We start from the raw sequence: 15,981 nt of genomic DNA on the forward strand, positions 1-15,981 counted from the left end.
CCGGCGGTACCTGGACGGTTTAATCGGAACGCGCGCGCCGATAGTGGGAGTTATTCTAAGTATTGCTTGGCGTAAAATCAATAGTGGATTTGTTTCTGTCTTTTGTTGATTTTTTTTCACGGCCGAATAGAGAATTTGATAAGCTAATGATTTTTTTTTCCGTCTTTCATAATACAGTTAACCACCATATTAATTAATCGATTACGAAAAATTAGATCGGATTGAAACGGATATTTTTTAAGAGAACTTATTTATTTAGCTTTTTGGCCCCATATTGTAGGAATGGCGGCGACACGACCATGGACCCCGGCTTCCTCGACCACTCGCGTAAGACGCCGGCCACCGGCGTCGAGATACCCCGGGACTACCGGTTGCCGAACTAATTGCTACTTAATCTCGCATGCAGTGATGCTGCGATGCATTGAAACGAATATGAAGCAAATAAATAAAGTCCGTGCGTAAGTTGACAAGCTGTCACCTAACATTTTTATTGGTTTGACATAAGTTCGACATAACATAACCAACTAAGTCTGCAAGTTTCGGACGTCAATAATAATTCGACCTAACAAACTAAGACTCAGGAGTGTAAGGATCCTTCGGACGTCTCTGTCTCTTCGGATTTATTGGCAACACATTGAGAGTGTAGCCAATGTCGGTGTGGTCGCGTCGTCGGTGCGTACGGCTCGTACCCTGCAAGTATATGATATGCACGATTACTTAGAATTCTTTATGATCGTTAGTTCATATAGCCTACGTATTTAAAGAAACTACATTTGTTAGTACCTGTGAGGCTCCTTGGGTACCAAGCGGGGCATCACCTAGTTGAGACATGCCGATCTCGTCCTGCGGCCAATCGTCCCACTAGTCGTGCTGTCTGCGGAAGCCCGGGGGTCGTCATCGTCGTCCTCGTCATCCTCGGTTGTAGGGTCTTTCCCAGCGCTATGATATGGTGATGTACGCACCGCGGAAGTGGCACATGTCACCGGCTGAGAAGAGCCGGCTGGTGTCCTCAAAGAGGCTAAAGACGTGCCACCCGACCACGCTGGGAGTGGCGGTTCCTCATAAAGAGTGTCCATGCAGCTCAGCTTTTGAGCTAGCTTTCTACAGCTCTTCTTCACCTTCTGCACAAATAGACGTTAAAGTTAGTGCATTTCCCAAACGCATATACACTAAAGAAACATTTTCAGAACGGACTAGTTTATGTTTACCTCCACAAAAGTCTCGAGAACGCCTGGCCTCTGCCCTCTAGACTCGTGAATCCGGAACGCTGCTTTGTTGGACAGCCTCAACAATTGTGTCGTCTAGGTACAGAAATGCGGTTGAACAGTTTTAGTATATATACTTAATACCAAATGGCTAACAAATTGTACCATTCAAGTATCTCACCACGTTTCTTTATAGCCGGGCTCTTTGTAGCTGTGTGTCCTCTCTAGTGGCAACGTCGTACACATCTTCGATCACAACTTCCTCTGAGTCCTCGTCAATCGCCTCCTCAGTGTACGGGGGCTTGATATGTGTCCTCGTAGATCTGTGAAGCCAGCGCATGTACTCGTCGAAGGTGTGCTGGTCGTGTGGAGGACCCGCACGGATCGGCTGTCGCTCCCTGGGTTCCCACAAGTGGATGTGTGCGTTGTGTGCCACGCACCAATCCTTGGTCTTGTACCTCTTTCTGTGGTCATACCTGCAACTAAACAATGTTAGTTGTACCACACATCTCTGAATTGTAGCTTTGTTATTAATCGATAATGCACTCGTGCAATCCTTGGTTGGTGGAGTAAAGCGGTGGTGGGCAGCCTGTCATTCTTCTAAACTATCTGCAGACCCTAACGGGCAAGTGAATCTCGACCACACGGAAGAAAATAAGAAGGATGTTGCAGCGATACTCCTCTGACTCGTCCCTAGTGACAGGACTGAGATAGTACTGGAGCTTCGGAGCATCCCAAGGACACCAATGCACCTGAACATTTCGTAATTGAGTTAGGCTATGATATAGTGTAGATCGAACAAGACACAGGTACGATAGTAAAGAGAGCATAACCTGGTGCTGTGTTAGGATGTCGAGACTGTCCGTGTACTCTCTGTACTTTCGCCTCGCATTCCCTCTAACTAACTCTGATTCTGTCTAGATAAACAGAGCTGTGGGGAGTGTATCCTGCCCGTTCCATTGCTGCATTGAACACGATAATGAATTAGCCATTAATAAACTCATCATATGTAACCATATCGAAGAATATAATGAACCGAAGTACTTACCGATAAACCAGTATTAAGGGGCCTCCCAACGGGCCATCGTTCCCAACACCAAACCTGGAGTAGGTACGAGCAACCCCCAAGGTTCGCATACCCTGAGGTGCGACGACAAGCAACACATAGCTGTCAATACGTCCATGCTAGGACTACGTTGCCCTAGCTGTACACCGCTATGTTCTCCCACGGCTGGCGTAGTATGTCAATGAAGATCCAGCGGATGGTGTTGCCCAAGGCGTCTAGGAAGAGGAAAGCACCAAGAAGGTGTCAGAGCCACACTCGAGCGAACCTATCGATCTAAGCCTTCTCAGGCTGTGGGTCCAAGTAATCAAAACGCTCCGTGATCTAGGACGATGAAACACCGAAAGTTTTTCTGAAATTGACCAAAGAAAATGAGACCCGATGGCTGTAGGAAAGCAATGCAAGTATTAAATAGGCTTGAATTTCTCACTTATTTTTCTTGGAAGCCTCGTCGTCCAGCGGAAGAAAGCTAGTAAACTGAGCCACCAGCTCCCTCCAGTGATCGTTGTCAACTATCCCTGTCACTGGAAGTCTCCCCAACCGAAGGCCAAAAATAGCCTTCACGTCCTGCATGGTCAAGGTCATCTCGTCACAAGGTAGGTGGAATGTGTGGGTCTCAGACCTCCACCTGTTATAAGAATAGAACGACTGTTAGTTGCCTCAAATTTGTTACAAGAAAGTTTACATACAAAGAATGCACTCGTACCTGTCTACAGCTGCAGTATGTAGTGCTGGGTCAAGGGGCGGAAGACCGTGGTTGCCAACACAGACAAGCTCAAGGAAGCCAGCACGCCATATGTACTACGCGTAACACTCGTCCCACTGGTGCGCCCTAGTGTGCGTGCGGAGCCTCAAAGTAGGCAAGGCCACTTCTGCGTCGTTGTCACTCAAGATGTGTGCTCGGTGCTGATCGTCATACTCCACCTCAAGAATAGGGTACAACGGATGCTGCGTGAGAGAGGCCATCCTGTTACAAATTGATAAACAAAGCATTAGAGTATTCAAATTAATAAAATTCAAATTAACATCATGTAACATTGCAAAATTTGAATTACTTGTTATGCAATACGAACACAATATGAAAGCACATGTATATATTAAAAGTAACATTAACAGACATATCACGCACTAGTAACATAAACAACTTCACTAGAAATATAAGCATTTAATGAAACTTTATGAAGTCATCAAAATCGGCACTAGCAAATACCTACATTTGTAAACTAGTATCTATACCCAAAATCCCTAACTAAATAACTAACTATAAACTAAATAATAAATATCTAATCAATCCCTAAACCTAAAATCCTAACTATACTAGAACACACAATCTCAAACCTAAAAACTACCTACGTAGATCACAAACAAATTCACTAACCTAACTATCATAAATCACTAACTATCATAAATCAATAACAATCATGAAACCCTAACTATCCTAAATTACTAAATATCCTAAATCACTAATTATCCTAAATCAATAATAATCAAAATAACTTGAAATCGAGAGGGAGGTACCTTAAGAACCGACAGCCTTGACGTGTTGGCGTTCGTGGCGCGGCCGGCGCGGGCGCTGTTTGGGGAGTGGGCGGGCGCGGGCGTGTGCGGGCGCTGCCCGGCGGCGGGGCGCGTGCGGCTGGTGGCGGGCGCTGCGCGACGGCGGGCGGGCGGGCTCGCTCGCAATATTTATTTGGCCCTGCGCCACCATGCATGGCGCGGCACTGGCATTTGACCGCGCAGTGTTAGTTTAAAAAAACAGCCAGTGTTAAATTTAAAATTAGTTTTAAAAAAGTGTTAAAATTAAAAAAAAATCGCCAGCTGCCGGTCATTTTTTACCAACAAGGCAGGGCGTTCAGCTCGTAGGTAGAATAGTGAATTTTGGATTATTTTGGCCGAACGCCCTGAAGAGCAAAGCCGCGTGCAGATGCATTTCGCGGTGCCTTTTGGGTTCTCACGTGTCTTTCAGGTACGTCTTCTAATATGTACTAATATGGCTCCATTTATTTGTCACGAAGATACTAGAGCATTTTATATTCGTTTTCTTAAGACTAGTAGTTTTGTTAACGCTAGTAGCCATGCGGTACGCACGTATTTATCGTTGTGATATTCGTACATCCTATTATTGTAAAATGTAGTTGTTTATAAATTATTTTAATAATAAGACATCATGATCATTTACTTACAATATCACTAGGTCGCTACTCAACTAGCCAGGCACTCAACCACTTATTCACTTGGCCACTTAGTTATCGACACTTGGTAACTCAATCACTCGGGCAATTAGTCACTTCGCCACTTAGTCACCCGGTCACTCAGCCACAAAGCCACTTTCACTTGGCCACTGAGCCACTTAGTCATTTGATCACTCAGCCATTAAATCACTCAGTTACTAGGTCACTCAGGCACCTAGTCACTCGATGACCCGACCCAATCACTCATCAAGCACTTAAGCAATGAGCCACTCAACCTCTCGTCACGTCACTTGATCACTGAGTTTTAGAACAGATTAGTATAGACAGGGCAAAGTCTGTAATTAGTATAGCCCACAAAAATACAGATTAGTATATTTCCAAGGCAAGCATAAACGCCCTGTTCGTTTGGCCTTGTTTGGCTTATAAGCAGTATTTTTCAGCCAACGAACAATATTTTTCTCTCACACCAAATCAGTCAACCGTACTTTCAGCTATAACTTATCAGCCAAACAAGCCCAAACGAACAGGGCGAAAGCACGTGAAAGCACAATGGAATACTAAAAGTTCTTATCTGATTGATGATAATCTAAAAAACCGTACCTACCCAAGCATGTCAAACTTGTCATGCCGTAGGAACAGACAGTCTGAAAAGACCATTATTGTATTATTGCTGCCATTTTTCTGAAGCGATGTAAAGACTAAAACGAGCTGAGCTACCGTTTTCCTCGTTGCAGGGTTATGCCACTGAAGAGAAATAAATATGGTCCCAGCTTTTATGGATAGTCAATAAGAACATAAAAACGGTTATGGGGATAAAATCGAAGTTTGAATAATCATTAGTTCTTGATGGAGAATATAAATGCTAAATGTTCTTGCCGTACCCTGCAGCAGCCATCAAGTTGTATCTGGGGGCTAAAGTTTGTCACAGTCCTGGACCAAACCTCAGCAGTACAGTTCCAGCCGATTGGGGTCCTCCCAAACTAGCAGTCTTTCAGCCTGTTCGCTCGTTGGTTTCAGCCAGCCCAAACCAACCAACCAACAGTGTTTTTCTCTCACAATAAATCAGCACCAGCCAACCTAAACCAGCCCAGAAACCAACCAGCAAACATGCCGTTTAGCATAACAATATAAGATCCTCCAAAATGTAATTTCTCCACCATTTTGTCTTTGTTTCTCATAAAAGTATATATGCAAAACGAGAAAAATGTAATGAGTTTGCATAAGCTTATCCTGCTACATCACATGGTAGTTCATCTCAAAAAAAAAGGACATGTGGGAAAAAGGTTCATGTGGTGAACTGTTTGACACCACATTTCTAGCCCAAGCCATCCATGCTCCAGTGCCCCAAAATAAGCTTGTTCCACTTCAAGCTCTAGTCCCTGTCGCACAGAAGCAGATGGCCTCTGCTATATTTGCACGCTGCATGTGGAAAATGCAGCATTGCGGCATTGCCCACCAGTGGAACCATTCCATGTTTAGGTGCATCACCTACTGCTACTCCTGTAAAACTTCATCAACTCACACCCTGAAATTGAAGGAAACCTTTCTCTATTCTCTCAGCTCTCTAGATTATCCAACACGTATGTCGACTGCTTTTTTTTATTTGCATCTATCATTCTCAGACACGCATACATCAGCACATACTAGCAGTGAGGCAAGGGATCAATTATTAAGATGGATGTCCTTGTCATGGCCAAAGCCGGCCATGCTTTTAGGGGATGATGAAGCCATGGCAAAGGGTAGTAGTGCCAGCAGTAAAATATGGTCATGTGTCATCACCCTAGCTCTTTTTTTGGGTACTTATGAAGGTTAGCTAGCCTCTCTTTCTCCAGTGGTGTGTGAAGTGTGAAATGTCAAATGTGATGTATCATGTATGTGAGCAAAGACTGTTGAGGGAGGTCAAAAAGGGCCCAGCCAGAGGACCTTTTGCTGAGGTACTGTATATTTTCCTCTTAGTCCTTGTCTAGTTTCAGGGTGTAAAGTTTTGGGGGCGTCACATCGGATGTCACATGGGAGCGTCGCATGGGGTGTTGGATATTAATAAAAAAACAAATTATAGAATCCGTCAGTAAACCACGAGATGAATTTATTAAGCCTAATTAATCCGTCATTAGCACATGTTTTATTGTAGCACTTTATTATCAAATCATGGACTACTTAGGCTTAAAAGATTCGTCTCGCAAAGTAGTCGCAATATGTGCAATTACTTATTTTTTTAGTCTATATTTAATACTCCATGCATGTGTCCAAACATTCGATGAGATATGGTGTAAATTTTTTGGGAGGAACTAAACAATGCCTTAGGGTGAGGGATTGTAAAAAGTGTTGTGAAAAAGGCTGTGTGTTTTGACAGCATACACCACTCCCTCCCTTTTGGTCATCAAGCAATCTTCAGGGACATGGTACAAAGCAAGGGCCCTGGTTCCAAGAGGGCAAGGCATCTCCGGAAAGAATCCTTCCAACTGCAAGAGGAAAAGAATACTCTGAACTTCCCCCCAATTCCATCAGAAAACAAAAATCTTAAGGTCACATTTCAGATGATTACTTTTGTACCCATCCGGAATTGAAACGCAAAAATTTTCAGGCTTTTGGTTGGCCCGTGGGACGAAAATGACAGTTGAGGGTAGAGAGGGAGAGAGGGGCCTGATTGGTCCTTTCACCGTTCAGTTCACCCCCCTTGTCTGCGTCTTGACTAGAAGCCAAGCTGCATCTCGATCGCGCGCGGATCCCACAGATTGCAGCTTAGTGTAATCTAATCTAGTGTAATCTAATTAACCCTGCTGCTGCTACAGCTGTTAATCTGGTCCCTGGTGGGTGGTACTCAGAAAATTCAGAAGTTCAGAGCAGGAGGAGGGGGCCAACCAACGGTGTCGGATTTGTGTGGCAGCCTGGCCTGGCAGCTGCTGCTGCTAGCACTAGCAGTAGCAGGCGGACTGACTGACTGTGAGAACTGGGAATAATGGGCAATCAAAACATTTCCTGGGCATTACAGTCACGGTCTCGCTTCCTTTCTCTAATTCAAAAAATAGCACGATGCCCTCCGATCCCTCCCCTACCTTACAACGCCGTGCTCCGACTCGGCGACACACCGCGGTACCTGAAAACGGCAAATACCACCGCTGATCAATGTGGATGTGGATGTCTAGCTCCATGCGGCAAGTACACGTGTGGAAACCTGAAGCACGGTAATTAATTTCGCACGAGTTGTTGACGTTGTGGATGAGAGAGGCGGAAGTAAAGGCAAAAGGTTGTTGTTTTGCGAAATGACCATTCCTCTTTCAACATCATTTGAGGAGTTACTGCCATGCAGCTCATAACAACACGTCGTCCTATGCACAAATTATCAAATTTGTTAGTTTCTATGACACAACTTAAAAGATAACATAACATAACGTACATGTTAATTGCTCCCTCCGTTCCAAACCGCAAGTTGTTTTGGTTTGTTGTCATATGTCGAATTTTTCTAGTTTTGGCTAAGTCTATTGAAAAATGCACATACATCTACAGTATCAAACTAGATTCAGTAGATGCTCCATGAGATATTTTTCACGCTGCAATTATTTGATATTGTAAATCTTAATATGTTTTTTTCTATAAACTCGATTAAATTCAGACGAGTTTAACTTAGAACAAAGCTAAACGATTTATAATCTATAATCGAGAAAGTATCTGTTAAATGACTCAAATTAAGTGGCACTACATGAGAGATGATACCAGATGCACTGCAAATCAATCTTTGGTTCAAAATAAACGACCTAACGCCGAAGTGTTCATTCTCTGTCTTAGGAAATGTCTAACGTGAGTACCAGACGCCCATGCATGCATTTGGAAACGAAGAAAGAGTTGCGAAAATACGTATGTGTTTTCTTTAATCTTGTTCTCTATTTTTTTTTGAGGTATTCTTTAATCTTGTTCGTGTTCATACGAAAGCATATACGCCATGCTTTGATTAGACCGTTCATAATTCACGGACGACAGAGTAGCCCCTAGGGCTCCCAAACTACAACCGATCCTCTTCACACCGTCGCAATCGTTTCCGGTCTACTGAACTTTCAGAGTATAATATCTATCTATGTATCTCCCACACGTACAAATCTCCATCTCGTAGCGCAGATCGGGGCCTGAACTTTATTCATATTCACATCCGATGTACCTGCCGGTCGGTGCCCCGGTGGTGGTAGGCTAGGCTAGATGAAGGGGTTTCCGGCGCAATCGCGCACGATTTAGGTCCATTTCGCTTGAACTTATGAGCTGTACCATTTTGAACGAAATAACATTATTTTTCTCTTACAACAAATCAACATTAGCATCAGTTGTTTAGCCTTTATTTGTGGGAAGTAGGGAGCCGCCGTACCATACTACGATACCACGACGAACAGTCCTATGGATCTCGCCGAGGAGTCTGTGTGCGGGCATGAAGGAGACAGTTGGGATCAAATCCATCCGCGGACCGAGAGGAGGCACGACATGAGCGCAGGAGGGTCTGGGATTTCCAGGATCATTATAGTGGCATGAGCGAAATCGTGGACCACGGCCCATGCCCTTGCTAGAGAGAGGAGCCAGTGAAGAGAGGGAGGGTGTCCATTATTATAAACTAGCTCATTAAAATACTAACTAGTGTGATATTAGTAGTACTACTAAAATAAATTAATTTTTTTGTCATTAAGTGATTTTTTAAAAAGTTTGACCAGTTTTACATGAAAAAAATGTAAACGTCTACTACATCAAATAAGTAGATTATAAAAATACTCCCTCCATTTTAAATTATAAGTCGTTTTGACTTTTTTGTACATCCATTTTTATTATGTATCTAGTATAATAATATGTCTAAATACATTACAAAATGGATGAATTAAAAAAGTCAAAGTAATTTATAATTTGGTACGGAGAGAGTATAGTTCATGATGTATATAATGATACTGATTTTATACCATAAATATTGGAGTTATTTTCTATAGATTTGATCAACTTTACAAAAGTTTAATTTTAGATAACTCTATAAATTAATTTGTTTGGGGACTGGGGTGGTAGCAACCAAGAGTCCAAGAAGAAAGTCGAGAGAGAGAGAGAGAGAGAGAGAGAGAGAGAGAGAGAGAGAGAGAGGGAGAGGGAGGGAGGGAGGGACAGAGGAGGGAGAGGGACGGAGTAGTATAAATTTTGGGCAGGTGTGGCTTTCCCATTCGGTGGTGGCCTGGCCTCACAAGTCACAGCACAGCCATACAGAGAGATCACACAGACACACACACAGAGGCGAGCCAAGCAAGGAGAGCAGCAGCTTAGGCTAGTGCTTAGCTGCTGCTGCTTGCTTCCTTTGCTCCTCCGGTATTCTTGGCCAGGCTTCAGCTTCTCTTGCGAGCTCAGAGTGGAGCTTGGCTAGTCAGCGGATACTACCCGCTGCACCGTGCAAGCAAGCAAAGCAAAGCAACCAGCCAGAAGCCGCGGCGACGACCGATCGTCAAGCTCGCTCGATCGCCTTGGCCGGCGGCGGCCGGGCCACCGCAAGCTGCGAGCGAGCGATGGAGGATCAGCTGGGCCCGGTGGCGGTGACGCACCTGCTGCAGCACACGCTGCGGAGCCTCTGCACCGGCGACGCCCCGGCCCCGCAGTGGGTCTACGCCGTCTTCTGGCGCATCCTGCCCCGGAACTACCGCCCCCCAAGTGCGTGCCGGCCGTGAGCTCTCTTCTCAGCTCGCTCTCCTTCTCCTTCCTGCTACATACCTTACCAGCTGCGCTAATGCGCATTCTAACCGCGATTGTGTTCTTCCCGGCCTAATACTAACACGGTGTTTCTTCATTCGCTGATCGACTGGCTGGCCGCGCGCTTAATAACAACCTGATTAACCTGATCAGATGGGATCTCCCTGGCGCGGCGTACGACAGGACCAGAGGGAACAGGAGGAACTGGTACAGGCTTCTAGTTCTAGCTGCACACACACAGCACACCCATCAACTGCATACGTGTCTTCAATCGAGTCCCATGTGAATGCTCTGGGTGTGTGTTCTTCTTCTTGCGCGTTTGGCTTTAGGATCCTGGCGTGGGAGGACGGGTTCTGCAACTTCGCGGCGGCCAACAGCTCTGCCGCGTTCGGCCAAGAGGGGGCAGCGGCAGCTGCGGCGGTTGCATATGCCGGGGACTGTGAGGCAGCAGCTGTGCAGCAGGATGCGGTGAAGCAGCCGCAGCCGCAGGGCCTGCAGCCTGAGCTGTTCTTCAAGATGTCCCATGACATCTACAACTACGGCGAAGGGTAGGTGGCTGACTAGTCCACAGTTCACTCACCATGATTAGCTAATAGCGAGCAAGCCGGTTAACCCTCCTGCGCGCTAATGATGGCGCCGGCCGGGCCGGGGGCCTCGGGCCTCCCTTGACCCTCCTGATGTTCTTGGTGCGGTTTCCTTTCCTGCTGCATGTAGTCTGATAGGGAAAGTGGCGGCAGACCACAGCCACAAGTGGGTGTTCAAGGAGCCCCAGGAGCACGAGATCAACCTCATCTCCTCCTGGACCAACCCTGCCGACTCTGTAAGCACTACTAAGTTTAACTTAACCGTCATTACCTCAGGCAGTCAAGCTAAACATCATCGAGCGATGTATGGCTACTAATCTGTGAGACATATGCTTGGCCTGTTCTTTTGCAGCATCCGAGGACGTGGGAGGCGCAGTTCCAGTCCGGCATCCAGGTGCACACTTTTAGGCCTTGACAAATCGCAATCCGCCCCCCTTTTGATCAGAGGCACAGGCAGCAGCTAGAGCTAGCTAGCTAGCTCTGTGGCCTACCTCTGCTGCTCTCTACTGCTGTGCATGGCAGCCGCGGCTACCAAGCCAAGACATGGCCAGCTAGCTGATGCTGCCATGCCATGGCCTGTTGGCCTGCCTGCGTCCGCTTTTCTTTTCTCCCTCTCATTCTCTCATTCTTCGCTTTGCTCTGCACTTGTGCAGACCATCGCCCTGATCGCTGTCAGGGAGGGCGTCGTGCAGCTCGGCTCCATGAAAAAGGTGCGCTACTCAGCTACTACTGCTCACCGGTCGTTCTCTGCACTCCGATTTCCCGCGAGAACCGAGGGTCCGAGTCCGACCGTCCAAGACAGCATGTGCATAGCAATATAGCGCGCAGCAGCGTTGTTGCATTGTTCTGTGTGTGATGACAGCGGTGTTTCACCATTCCGCGCGGCGCGCGGCCGTGCATGCATGCAGTGCAGCTGCGTCGCACGCCGCTCGCTAGTCGCTAGCTATATGACACTAACACGGCATGTCTCGTTCTGTGTCCGGCCTTTGAATGGGCCATGGGCGCATGCAGGTGGCGGAGGACCTCAGCTACGTGGTGATGCTGCGCCGCAAGTTCGGGTACCTGGAGAGCATCCCGGGGGTGCTGCTCCCGCACCCGTCGTCGCCCGGCGTCGTGTTCCCGTGCGGCGTGGGCCCCCCGCCGGTCATCGCCGCTTCAGCCTGGCCGGGCATGATGCCGCCGCATGCCGCCGCCGGGCCGCCGCTGGAGCTCTACGACCCCTACGGCGCCGGCGCCGGGCCAGCCGGCGCCGCGGCCGCGTCCATGCACATCATGCCGTCGATGAGCAGCCTCGAGGCGCTGCTCTCCAAGCTGCCCTCGGTCGTGCCGGCCCCGCAGCAGGCAGCCGGATCGTCCGTGCCCGGCGTGGCGCCGCCGCCGGCCAAGGAGGAAGACGACGATTACGTGCAGTGCCATGGCATGGACGACGTAGCGGCGAGCAACGGCGGCGCGGCAGGGGACGAGAGCACGAGCGCCGCCGCCGCCGCTACCGCGCCGATGTCGTCGTACTTTGTCAACGTTGGCAGTAGTAGTAGTAATCCCGGCGAGGGACAGGGGTTTTAGCTCGACGCGGCAGCCCGCCGGGCCGGCGCCGGTTGCCCGTCTATGGTTGTTGGGCTGGTCTTCTCTCTAGGGCGAAATCAATCAATCGTATATCATGTCATCGCTAAATGCTAATGTAGTTAACCCAATGATTTGGCAATGTTGTCTTCATCTCTCCAAGCCTTCTGTTCATGATACACAACACGTACGTACGTGTTGCGTTACGATCGAGATGGCACCTGATGTGGACGGAGCACGCACCACACGGCGATGCCATGCCATGACCCCCCATGCATGCATCCTCCATTTCAGCATTTGATCGAACAAGCACAGCCCCGGCCCGGGGGGGGGGGGGGGGGGGTCGAGCTGTGCCCACGCACAGGGGCGCTTGAAGCCTAGGGGCCCAATCCCAGGTATGTAAGGTATAGTTGGCCCACAGGAAATACCAAACGCGTAAGAAAGAGTCCGTCGATTTCCCTTCCGTCGCAGCCGCTCTCCTCATCGCTGCGCCTTTGCTCCGCCGTCCGGCGTCGCCGTCGCCGATCTGGCTACTCCGTTCGCTCGCTCCGTAACTCCATTCCCAACCAAGCGAGTACGACCCTACGACTATACGAGACGTCCTTACGCCCAGACGTGTTTAGGTAAAGTGTCATGCCCAATTGCCCCTGTTCCCTTAGTCCCTTTGTTGATTGTTTAATCAATGTTTAATTTGCCTTTGCTCCTTGTCGTTATTCTTTAGAATAGAATATATAAGACTCAGATTCTAATTTGGGGTCGGGGAATCCCTAACAGTGCAGGACAGTGAATAATTATTATCCTTGTTCTCCACTTGTCTCTCGCCAAAAAAAAATACTTGGTACTTTACTAACACTCATTTTATTTTAACGTTAAACTGAATTTAGTATTATTTCTAAATTTACAGTGTCCTCGTGTTGCCAAAAGGCATGCATTTATATAGAAGTGAAAAAAGAAGAAAAAAAGAGATGGATAGAATTTTTATACATATTATTATAATTAAAATGAAGACTCATTTTCCAAGCTTCGCTCCAGGCTATAAATTGACTGGACCGGGGCTGAACAAGCATTTGATCCATCACCATCTTCGGGTCCCGGCCGGCTCCCCGGCCCCGAGACCCGAGTGCGTTCTCCCCAGTCACGCGTCTGCTATCGACCAATGATTCCTTGGCTTGCTTTCGAGAGTCCGATCGAGCACAGCCATGCATCTGGAGACTTTAACCAATTAACCTGCTGCAGTCCTGGACGTGATGATCGATCCTATCGAGCGCCAAATGAAACCTGCGTGATCGAGGCGCCGGCGCTGGCGCTGCGTGCATGTATAGACGGTAGACCACTAGACCTGTAGTGCACTGGTCGCCGGTGCTCGTGATACACGTGACCGAAAAGAGAGAGAGAGAGAGAGGTCAGTCGGTCACTGCTTATCTGTTTGCATTGCCCTCCGATCCACAGTACTTGTAGTAGCAGTACTAGTCAGTCGTCGATCTCGAGGTTTACGCACAGGACTACAGGAGCCTCTACGGCTAGGCTACGTAGTGAGGGTGAGGCCGCTGAAACTCTGGACCGCAGCAGCACTTCAAATTGCCGGGCGCAGCATTAGATCCATCCTGGGGCGGGCGTGCCTGCCCTCGGCGCAACAGTCGCGCGCACAGCCGCGTCGCGGTCGTCACTCTCACGTCTCACCAGTCACCAGCAGCAGCAGCAGCAGACGATCGATCCAAGCCAAGAGGACACGAGAAGGAACATTTCACCACGGCCGGCCGGCCGGCGCGACGCGACGGCCTGCCAATGCACTGCCTGTGTCGATCTGTGTGTGGCCGTCGGCCGCCAGCAGTGGCGGCACTCTCACTGTCTCGCCCCGCCTGCCATTAACGGATCGCACGCGGCGCTGTCGACGGCCGGCCTGGTGGCCAGGGCGGCAGGCCCGGCGCTGAAACTGTAGAATTCGGAGAGGGGGGCCGCGCCCGCCCATGGCAATGGCATGCATAGCATAGGTATTAGGTACGGCGCAGTAGCGTAGGAGGAGCTTCAGGTTCAGTGATTCAGTCAATGGCAATGATCCAGCGGTCTCTGGTCCCCCGCCCACCACGCCCACAGGGAAACATTTTCGGGCCCATGCTCATCATCACGCATGGTCCTTTTATAAGCCGCTTGGCTGGGCTGATAAGTCATGACTAAAAGTACCGTTGACTGATTTGTTAGAAAAAAAAATACTATTTATTAGTTGAAAAAATACGATTTATAAGCAAAGCGAATAGAGCCCTGGTCGATTCACTTGGACCGCCCTCCCCCGCGCTCCCTCGCCAAATGGGTTGGCCGCCGCGTCCTGCCGAAGCGTGCATGAGTGCCGTGCGCGCGCGCGCGAGCCAGGTGCGCTCTGCCACCGTGACGACGTGCGTACTGAGCGGCGGGCGGCGGGCGTGTGTGGGTTGACTTCAATTTCTGTCTCGAGCCCACCATCCTCCGAGTACAAAGAGTAGACACAGGAGATTCCATCGATATCGTGGACGCACGGTCAACGGAGGCCGGCTCGGATCCTCTGTGTCTGTGCGTTCGACGACTGATCTCACCTGTGCCGTGTGCCACATGTCCACGCGAGTCTACAACGTGTATATGAGGCGGTTATCAAAGGGGCCCTGCTATGGGTGTGGGTCGTCGATCGGACCGGCACCATCGGTTGACACGGCCGGCGCGGCAACTTCTGGTGGCGGCTATCGTCGCGCACGAACCATCCGTACGTACCGAGCCCCGGGTTGCACAGCTACAGAGCCGCTGAGAGCGAGACAGCACATGCCGCTGCCGGTGGTGCAACGTTTTCGGCGAGGCGCATGGCATGGCATGGCGCGCCGCACGGCCGCACCGCGCGCGTGGTCCTGGATAGATGCGGTACGGATCGGCGCGCGTCGGCGCAATCATTGACAGGCGGGTTCCCGTGCGGTCGCGTGCGCCGAGCGCCCACAGATCGGGTAGGGGCCGGCGGGGACGGAGCCGTGTGGCGGCGGCGGCGATGGGTTTGGTTGCATCCGGGGGCAGGATTTCGCCGTGATCCGCGTGTGATCATTGGGTGCATGCCTGCGCTGTGGGCGCTCGGTTCGGTCGCGTCGCGATACGCTGATGGCCGGAGCGACGGGAGCGCGGACGGACAGCACCAGCCTACATGCGAGCTTGATGTGCTAGGCTTCGGTAGGCGTTAGGCGGTGGAGAACGGCGGCGAGCAGCTGAAGCAGGCAGCCTGGCTGCTTGCTGCCAATGTCTGACTGAACCTCAGTTCAGTCACGATGTTACCTCTGTTTCTCCCAGGTTCTCTCAATTTCGTGTATAAACGTTTTGGTATACAAGTTGCTCACTGATCATTGTTCTGCTGAACTTGTTCAAGAGCCCCAAGACAAAATCTTAACCGTTTAAGTGATCTAATGACTCGGAGTTCATCAAAACACTGACTTTCAGTGCTCAGTTAGATGATATGGAAACAGTTGTGATAAAGCACAATTAGCTAAGTGGTTCATGGTTAATTACTAAATTTCTATCAAGAGAAGTTACACCATTTTAAAGAATTAACTTTGGACTTTAAATTTGAGGTGGATTTCCATATATGTTTATATATAAAATTGTTCTAAATTCGGCTCCAAACATTGAATGTAACAACTGCTTTCAGACTGAACAAAGGAAGTCAACAGTTTTGA

General features: G+C 48.9%; 1 protein-coding gene across 1 annotated transcript; it reads left to right on the forward strand.

Annotated features, from left to right (window-relative positions):
- The first annotated feature begins 9,633 nt into the window (after positions 1-9,633).
- LOC136521571 (protein RICE SALT SENSITIVE 3-like) lies at positions 9,634-12,468 on the forward strand. The gene is made up of 7 exons (XM_066515317.1): positions 9,634-10,122; positions 10,311-10,364; positions 10,487-10,705; positions 10,872-10,977; positions 11,094-11,135; positions 11,395-11,451; positions 11,753-12,468. The coding sequence occupies exons 1-7, from the start codon at positions 9,977-9,979 to the stop codon at positions 12,302-12,304; spliced, it is 1,176 nt and encodes a 391-aa protein (XP_066371414.1). The 5' UTR covers positions 9,634-9,976; the 3' UTR covers positions 12,305-12,468.
- The last annotated feature ends 3,513 nt before the right edge of the window (positions 12,469-15,981 follow it).

The sequence above is a fragment of the Miscanthus floridulus genome, chromosome 18, assembly GCF_019320115.1.
Source record: "Miscanthus floridulus cultivar M001 chromosome 18, ASM1932011v1, whole genome shotgun sequence".
Classification (NCBI taxonomy): domain Eukaryota; kingdom Viridiplantae; phylum Streptophyta; class Magnoliopsida; order Poales; family Poaceae; genus Miscanthus; species Miscanthus floridulus.